The 9,861-nt window shown below is 39.0% G+C and overlaps 1 protein-coding gene across 1 annotated transcript in view; it reads left to right on the forward strand.

Annotated features, from left to right (window-relative positions):
- The window catches only part of sema4gb (sema domain, immunoglobulin domain (Ig), transmembrane domain (TM) and short cytoplasmic domain, (semaphorin) 4Gb), a 47,752-nt gene that overhangs the window by 2,842 nt on the left and 35,049 nt on the right, over positions 1-9,861 (forward strand). Inside the window, exons 2-3 of the mRNA XM_014032530.1 lie at positions 4,950-4,994; positions 5,103-5,172. Of these exons, the coding sequence (XP_013887984.1) occupies positions 4,950-4,994; positions 5,103-5,172 (115 nt within the window). The remainder of the gene's footprint in view (positions 1-4,949; positions 4,995-5,102; positions 5,173-9,861) is intronic.

The following is a 9,861-nucleotide window of genomic DNA, read 5'->3' on the forward strand; positions in this document are numbered from 1 at the left end:
CTTATTTTGAAATTAAACCGGGAGTTCTTTGTTAAGAGAAGTAGAAATAATTAATAAAGACTTCTGGTCCGATATTGGCGGCGTCTTTATATAAACCTATAATAACGGTCGGCTAACATAATCTGCGGGCCATTATTATTTCCAAGTCTTCAGATTACCTCGGTGACAACAGTTAAGTTTGTGAAACTAAATAAATTAATTAAAGTTTGATGTTGAAAAAAATAGATATAGTTATAAAGAAATACCAGGTAAAGATCATCCAATCAGGTGTGTCCCTTGAGTAACGCCCCCTTTTGCTCATCCAATTAGGGAGTCCCTTGAAAAAAAGCTTCTCCAGTGAGATGTGACCCTTGAGAAACGCCTTCCTTTGAAAACTCCTACTTTGTCTGCAGATACCTACTTGGTTGTGACCTCCACTGCAAAAAGGAAGTGATATGTAAAAGTGGCAAAAGCCTAGCAACAAATAACAACAAGCGGACTAATAGCTAAAAGTAGCAAAAGACTAGTTAAAACAAAAAAGACAAAAAGAAAATTGGGTAAATTCTCTGAAGCAGATTTGAAAGAGAGCAATGTTTTGTATGAACTGAAGAAATATATTTCTACAGGTACAATATTGGTTGATAGTTAAATATTTAGAAAATTATGAAAGTTAGGCGCACCCAGCTCTTGAACGAGCTGAATGTTTTGATTCATGAACGGCTAAAATAGCACGTTTGTAGAAAGTGTGTGAAGTGTTTAAGCCTGTCTTGTTAAAGATGGAACAAAGTGAAAGATTTAAAAATGAGAGTGAGCTTTTCTAATTGTTTAGTATTTTAAACCATTTGGGTCATTTATTTGTTGCATTATAAGCAGTTATCCAATGGCTTCTGTATATTTTTTATGGGAATGGAGGCAAATTATTAATATTTATATTTTGATTTATATTTATATTTGCGTTACAGTGAAGGTGGCCCACAGCGTGAACCCATTTAAAAAGTTCAAATAGCTCAAATAATCACTRTTCTGGGATTTAACCAACAATAACTGAATAAAAGCTCAACAATAACAGAWTTGTGTGAATCAATAAACAGGAAGTGAGGTTTCCCGACCACCTCATGCTGTTTTTGTTCAATTCCTCTTTCCTCACATCATGCATTGTTTGTGTGATTACTGAGGCAGATGTATTTACCTTCCCCGTCGCCACCCAGGAGGTATCATCATGCAACACATTGTTGTCAGCACATCTCATAATGCCCCCGTGCAGATGTGTTGAAACATCGGCTTGTTTGTTGTGGAGCAGATGACAAAACCACCAAAACAACAAGTCTTTCCACCATCGTTTTTGCTGACATATTCTGAGTCTCGTCCTCCTAAACGGATAGATCAATGCCAATCACCAGGAGGTGGCTCCGACTCATCAAATTCATCCCTCGAGACGTTTCAATCTGAACGGAAACTATCTTTCAGGAGGACGATGTGCCTACTGAAAGGGTTTAGTGAAATGTTTGAAAGTAATGTAAATCTTTGTCATTACAGCTAACTAAATCTCAGCAACATACCTCATGAATCAGAAGGTGAATTTGAATAAAATGCTCAGGAAGTAACTCCGATGAGTAAGCATCTTTTGGAGTCATTTCAGATGGACGCCACCGCTAAACAACATTAGAAAACAAAAAAAAAGTGGCTCCAAAATAGCCAACTTTACAGCCACTGAGCTAAAGTTTGGTCTGGTAGTAGCCGAGAGTCATGCCCAACATATTGGGATATGCAAAGGTCAAATCTGTTTGTCTTTTAGCAAAATATCTAATGAATGACAGAAGGAATTTTAATAAAAAGTGCATGAAGTAATCACTGAGGGACATATGCAAAATCTACTTTTTCAGTCATGAAATACATACAGAAATGTTTAATATAGCCTCTCCCGGCGCTATCTTTATATTCTGTTTGGGTCATATTTTTCAACCCATTTTCTCAATTCCCTGTTATGTATTTTGAACAATAATGTCACAGTATTTGTTGCAGAATTGCTAAACAAAGCCATGGACTTCCAACTAAACAAATTTCATGAACCCGAATTTCTGCAGGTTTTGTTGCCTTCCTCCTCCTCTGACTCTGGGTCAGGCTCCGGCTCCAACATGTAAGGTTGGATGAGCGAGTCTCCTCTTGTTGACATCTTTTAATTAACTTGTAAATAAAACATTTCTGTGCCTCTAGATAATCATATCTCTGATATCAAACTAAAAAAATAGCACAACAAGGTGGAGTGGAACGCTCTGTGATCTGGAGTGGGGGCGGGGTTTGAAGTGCCTCATTTGCGTTTAAAGAGACAGCACCAAAACGAGTTGCTCTCAGAAGGTGTTTTTTGCACGACCTGCCCAGCCCATCCAGGGTTCAAATACGGGTTTTTGCATTAGTCCTTATGGCCCAGGTCCACCCTGATTTCTGGAACCTTGAGAGCTGTGGTTCTATATGGGTCGGGCTGCTCATTGATTGGTTCAATGACTGGGGGATTACATCACGCAGTGACTGTAACTTTTTTTTACACGTTTAACTACACTACAACAAAGGCGAGCTACCAACAGAAAGAAGCTAACATAGCTTATCGTTCTCTGTCCTATACCGTCACGTCTGAAGGGTCCGGTTCAAAATTCAGCACTTTTCCTTTGAGTTTGGTGTAGCCCATTGTTGTTTTGTCACAAATAAAACCTAAAAACATCAGGCATGTTTAATATTATGATCCCGCCCACATCAAGGGGGCTCTCTGCTCAATCTGTAACCAGGAATGCAGACCAAAGCATCAGTGGTGGACAAAGAACTCAACTCTAGTACTTGAGTAAAAGTGTTGATACTCAGGGTCAAATCCTACAAGTAAACGTTACTCCATCAAAAATCTACTCAAGTTAAAGTACTGAAGTACTTGCTTTTGAAAATACTTAAGTATTCAAAAGTACATGKTTTTAAAAGTACTCTAGTATTCAAAAGTACAAATTACATTTTCTAATATCAGTCCATTGTTATATTGTTTTCAGAGTGATTTCACAGAACCTTGTAGCTCTCAGAAACCACCTGATGTATCGACACATAGAACTACTCTGCTACAAATTCACCACCTGTAAAAATTTCAGCATAAAAATGCAGTAAAGTGAACGGTGAGCTCTTAAATGCAGAAATGTAGTTTATCTGCAGTGAACCCATAAGATGTTTAAACTAATGGGAAAATCTCAAACACTGTGCTGAGATGTGGCCATGTTGGCTGGTTTCTCTACTCTCTTCAGTCGTCTCCATTGCTGGGTTCTGTTTGAAACGAAGGTGGAGCTCAGCTCGTGATCGTTAATGAAGATGAAAAGGAAAAAAATTGTATAGGTCCTCTGGACGGGTTCTTCTTTAACGAAACGTTTCGTCTCTCATTCTCTTCTATCATTCTTGATAGAGAGGAACGTTGGTTTGAGAGAGGAGTAAAAGAAGCCATTTTTGTGAAGAAAGACCGTCCATCATTAAACAGAGGTGGGGGCCTCCGTTTTCAGCTGTCCCCCTCCTACAGCACTGCCACTGGCAGTATCTCTCCACCCCCTGTTAACAATAGGTATTAATTAGGTGTGAACGATAGCCATGTGATGTGAGTATCAGTCACCTGGAGGCAGGACTCAAAAGCCTGAATTTTGCCTGAAACTCTCAGACTGAAGAAGTCTCTTGGAGGAGAGACGAAACGTTTCATTAAAGAAGAACCCGTCCAGAAGACCTATACAATTTTTTTTCCTTTTGATTTTTTACCTGGATCACTGAGATGCATCAGGACGTTAATGAAGATGATGTAATTCCTAATCTATCCTAGATGTGAGGTGATTGGTTCCCCTTGTGAGGAACATAGCATGTGGCCAATTGCATTTCAAGAAAGAAAACTATACAAAACTATGCAGAACCAAAAGTAACGAGTAACTACAAGTTTCTAAGAAATGTAGTGGAGTCAAAAGTACAATATATGTCTTTGAAATGTAGTGGAGTGAAGGTCATAAGAACCCAAAAAAAATAATTACTCAATAAAGTAAAGATACACAAAAAATGTACTTAGTTACAGTACTCAAGTAAATGTACTCCATTACTGTCCACCACTGCAAAGCATTGCAGTTCCATTTTAAATAAACCACAACTGAATGATTTTAAAACAAAAGGGAAGGATTTAAAAGCATATTTCRACTTTGACTTATGGGGTCGATCCAGTTTAAGATGGCCACTACGTCTAACTGAACGAACARGTAAACAGCTAAACCTCAGTCCTGCTGATAGATACTGAAGAGTCATTCTATGTTGCATCACAGTTTAGTGTGTTTGGCWGGCTGAATCCAAAAGGAGCAGGTTCTTCCTGGTCCTCTTTCATCCATCAGCTGTTAGTTTCACAGATTAACGCCTCTAACAGTCACCGGCCTCACCGTGCTACACGCRGCAACCGATTACCGATCCGAGGACTCGCCCCCGTCGCTCTGCGGCAGAGCAAGACTGGCRGGGGTCTCCGACCCTTTTGATCAGAACCTGGGAACAAGCAGCCAGGCGGAGATCYTTRCGATGGCACACGGCCTAATCTCCAAGATTATCCATTATGCCGCTCCGCTCCGCACGCGGCTAATTAAAAGATTAAGTTTTTGTGTTGCGGCGTCACGCCACACAGYCTCGTTATCTAATTATCAGTTTTTTTATGGTAAATGGTGTTTTGTGTAATGACCTGCTCGGTTAATAGGCTGTAATCAAAGAGCGGCGATGCAGATCAGCGGGAAATTTGCAGCTCGTGCGTGACATCTCTTCATTACAGTTTATATTTGCTGGGTTTTTTTTTAATCAGTGGGCATAAATCAATAAATCAAAGCCTTAAAGTAGATGACTACACTCTAGTTTTACTTGAATAACACAGATGATTATGTTTGKAAGATGATTTAAAGTGGAGTTATGCTCATTAGTTTCTTTTCTTTTTCCTGCAGAGCGACTGGGGTTTGAGCTGGAGAATACAAACTTCACTGACGCCTGTATGAGGTTTTGGATCCGACTGATAGATTGTCGTGTTAAACATGAGAGGTCAGAGGTCAATTCAGGGCTTCCTGTTCGAGCTGATGCTCCTCAACGGTCTTTTCCAGGTGTGGACGTTTCCTTTTAGTTCATCCTTGGACCTGGATGTTACTCCCAGGACCACCGTCTTCTTTAAAGGTAGGAAGGAAATAAATAATTTCACACTCTTTACCATTTTTTTWAAATCAATCAGAATAGAACAAAGCAAAAGGATGTGAGGGAGTGAAAACAGATCTCTTCAAGAAGGCAAGAGAAAAACATGAGGCTTAGTTTTGAATTAAAGCGTTTTATCTTATTCTAGTAGATTAGACTATTTTAAAGAAAGTGGAAACCTAAATGCGTTGCTCTAGAGGTATAAGRTGTACAGTAAATAAAGGAGTTGTTTAAATGGTAACAAAGCATGGCAATAAGGTCTTTGCCCTTATAGAAATAAGACAAWAACAGTGACAGAGGCATATTTATTATAGTCTGAGGGGGAATCCAGAGTGTTACGTGCACAAACCCACTGAAAACTAACCTGACTGTCCTTATTTGTTGCTGCTGCTTCCATCCCAGTTAAAGAGGTGGCACAGTTTTTTTGAAGTTGGCCCAGAAGACGGCTCCTTCCCGCCAGGAGTTATTAATCGCCTCTCTCATGCCCTGTCCTAGATCACACGGCTCAGCAAACACTTCTAATGGAACAATAGACACGAGGCCTCCGTAAAATAGGAACCTGAGTGTTGTGGACCTGATTAGTCGGTGCAGAAAATACTGCTGAACACGAGCGTTTTTGGTTAAAGAGTGGGTATTTAACCACATTCAGCACCTACAGCTCATCCACACCAAATAATCTGCAGCAGAGGCTACTGTTGTAGCTGCAGAAGGGTGGACTGGATCCATCGCTGCTTGCTTTTTTTTTTGTTTAGTCCAGTGAAGCATTATTAGAGGACAGGTGGAGCGAACGGAGCAGCTCTACTGCTGGTGCAATYTCACAAAATCTGCTGGGAGTAATAAATTGTGGGATAATTCTCCAGAGACAAGAAAATGTCTGTAAAAACTTTTAAACGGGGCACAAAATTCCAACATAACTTTCTAAACAACAAAAAAAGTTATCTGAAATGAGCTGTAAAAGAAACAGAATCAAAAAACGCTAACGTTGCAGACAGTGGCTCGTTATGGTAACCACATATCTGTGTCTCACTCCCTGACTGCCAAGTTAATCAGAGGCAGGCAGAAATATATTGAAAAGTAAGGGGGAACTGTAAGTCAAATTTGACAAATTCTTGAGATGTGAGTGACAGAAGACTCTTGAATTTTTATGTTTGCGTTGTTTTCTGCTTGAGATACGATGACTTTACTCCCTGTTTTGAAGAAAAAGCATTTGAGCTAAAATATAACTGAATCTGTGGACGCTTGGTGCAGTCTCCTGGTGGGTTTGGATTGGTTAACGACAACAAAAACATTTTTATTTTGATGTATGATTCCTACAAGTGCCAAGAAAACATCTAGGAGTAAGAAGAGGGATTTTTTTTAACAAAAGATTTTGAAATTTTAAATTGCTTAATAGTTAGCGTGTTAAAAAAAATCACCAAACTTAAACTATTGTTTAAAAACTGTTAAAGGTATCAAGTTCAGACATTTAAATTTCAGCTTTCTGTGACTTGTTTAATCTTTAAATGATGTTTCTTGCTATTGTTGTTGTAGCATGTTTTCTCAGACTGAGCTGCACATTTTGGTGCATGATTTGTATTAAAGGGACTAGATAAAGAGCAAAACATCTTAACAGAACATTAATGACGGGGCTCTAATTCTCATACATTTTGTTGTTCGATGAAACGATCGTGAGGAGCCTCAAACCCGAAAGAACAGCAGCTGTTTTTCGGAAGTAAAGGGTCTCTGCAGTACATAGGGGGATTTTCTTGTTGTGAGGACGGAGTTTGTCCAAACGTGATTGTCAGAGTTCTTGATGTGGGCGGAGCTTGGACTAAACCGTGATTGTTTAGATTGACTTGTCTTGTGGAGCGATTTAAAAGTGGAAGGTGAAGGTAGAATTATGGTGAGCATGTAAATATGATTTATTGACGGCGGCTAGCACCTTCCTGTCTCAAGTTATGACTAATATTTAGTCATATTCGTATTTAGCAATCTTTTTACAGGTTGGTTAGGGATGTTTTGACTGAGCCGAATTGTTACACATCTCTCCACATGTACTGCGTTCAAATTTTGTGCCGCTAGTGCCTTCCTATCTCGAGTTATGACTGAAATTATTATTTCTAATTAAAAAATATAAGTGCTTCTTGGCTGTTTGAACCAAGTTAATCCCCAGGTTCTTCAAACCCTACCCAAAATTGTCAGTCGAACCAATCACATCTTTAGCAATCTACACCCACAAAAGTCAAACAGACCAATCATGTTTTGGATAAACTCCTCCCACAAAACAAGAAGCTCCTTTGTTATTGCAGAGACCCCCGTCTCATTTCTTGTGTTGTAGAGGGGAAAAAAAGTCTCTTCCAGGGTTTGCCTCATTATTGAAATGCAAAAAAACACCAAACAGATCCAGATATAACTTAAGACACCCAAGCTGGCCTATTTTGTGGCTACTGCTCATATCTCCACAGCACATAAGCCCCAGACAGTCTGTTATTTAATAAAATACTACAAAAAACCCCAAATAAAATACATTTAARGACCATCAGATTAGAGTCTAAATTTTTCTTTTTCACTATGACTGTAGTGCTTCACAGAACAAGATTAATATTGTTTGACTCTAAAAGTGCCATCTCTCAACTATCAAGCTTTTAGCCATAAATTTACATATCTTTGTCTCTGGCTCAAAATATAAATCATATTTACTTCAGGGGGGCTTTTTTCTTTCTTTTCTGCATTTGAAGCCTGACGTGCATTTCTCTTGTCGATGTTCGTCCTTGACCTACTTTTGAATCATTAGGGGAGTCATGCAGCAGTGCAGGATGTGTGTCAACATGTATGTCATCATTTGCAGAAAAAGTCATCCGACTGTTTGAGTAAAATCTGCATGCAGCTACAGTAACTGTCACCTGCCTCTGTGGGAAACGTCAGTAAGAATGATGGTGAAAGGTGAGCTTTCCTCTGCTATGGGTGATATGTAGGTGTCAGTGGAGATGGGAACTTCTGTGGGAGGACTTTTATTGTGTTTCTGAGCTGGGATGAGGGGGCACTCGTTAATTTTCAGCCTGCTTTTCCGATGGCCTGCATAGGTGGGAGGACAGGAACATGCTGTATCAGTGGAAGGAAGCTCTCATATATAGGAGGACATTCATTGGCGACGCTACGAAAAAGCAAAGAAAAGAAGATGATTCTAATAAATGCTTTATGGCAGAAAGCAATATACGAAGTGCAGAAACACCTTCTTTTTCAAAAATAAGTTAAATTTATATAAGAGTAAAAGCAGGGAGRGTTATTGTGAAAACATTCTTTGTCTTTAAGTTGACAGTTTTTGTTTATCAGTTCTTATTATTCTGGTTCAGTCCAAATAATCAAAAATCCTTAAAAAAAATGCTAGAAACAGTGTGTTTGCAACATAAAGCAAGGTTTTGAGTTACCTTGAACAATTTTGGGTTTAGTTTTTTAATGTTATTTTTTTCACCAGTTTGCAAAAGCCAGATAACTTGGGCTGACTGCTTCATTACAGACATCAAATAAAAAACCTAAAGAGGATTCATGTGATAGAAACACAGCAGAATATGGATAAATCTTTTTAATTTATTGCAGTTAGTACAATCCTATATTAGGGTAGTGTCTCGCTGGGCTGCCACAGTTGGAGACTAACTGGTGCAAGAAAAATGAGAAAAAAGGCAAAATCGTTGTTGCTGTCTCACTGAAATCTTAATGTTTGCAACCAAATGACTCGTGGGCTATGCAGCTGCATCTGTGCAACCAGTTTTTCGAATATCATGACTTATTTTCATATACACAGCTTGCATTTTGTTGACCACTTAGGCTCATGTTATATCCATTTTGGTGGTCACCCTCACAGTTGTGATGGGCCAGCCCTAGCCAATTTGGCTCTGTAGGTAAGATTTCAGGTGGTGCCCCTTGTATAGTTTTCTAAATCTAAATAGATCTATTTTGATTTTTTTTGTCCAACTAAAATATTTAAAGGCTGGTTTATTCAAAATGGACTTCTTACAGTTTTCTCATATTATGTCATTCCCTCATCAAAAAGGTACCCAGAGTGTTGATTAGAGTATTTCATGCACGTTTGAGAAATCCTTGAATCTCCTGTGTTAGCCATGTGGAGCTGCCTAAACACTTGCTGGTACAAAGCTCCACCCATTTACCCAAAGCTCCTCCCTGGAGCTCAGTCTGCAGCAGAGCTCCCGCCCCACAGAGCACCCCTCCCCCAAATCTTTGTGGTGAAAATGTGCAGAAGTGGGAGTGTTGGAAATGGTAGGAGTTCTTAAAGAGACAGAGGCGAGTTTCCAGGTGTTTAGATAGATTAAATACTGGGCCCATTGCTTTTCCTATTATACATAAATGACCTTCCAAAAATATCGACGTATTCAAATATTTTAATGTATGCTGATGATACTGTTCTTTTTTTGTCTGATTTCAGTATTGAATCTGTTAACAGTCAGTTACAAGCAGATCTTCAAACATTTCGTGGTTGGCATCAAGATAATCTTTTGTCGATTAATGTTAAAAAAACTGTGTGCATGTATTTCTCCTCACCCAGGAGACATTTCAATATAACAAATCAGCTCACTTTTTTAAACAAACCCCTTGATATTGTCACTACCTACAAACATCTTGGGATTACTTTGGATTCTCATTTGACTTATCGTGATCATGTACAAATCTTAACCACTG

Source organism: Austrofundulus limnaeus, unplaced genomic scaffold (assembly GCF_001266775.1).
Source record: "Austrofundulus limnaeus strain Quisiro unplaced genomic scaffold, Austrofundulus_limnaeus-1.0 Scaffold7, whole genome shotgun sequence".
NCBI classification, from domain to species: Eukaryota; Metazoa; Chordata; class Actinopteri; order Cyprinodontiformes; family Rivulidae; genus Austrofundulus; species Austrofundulus limnaeus.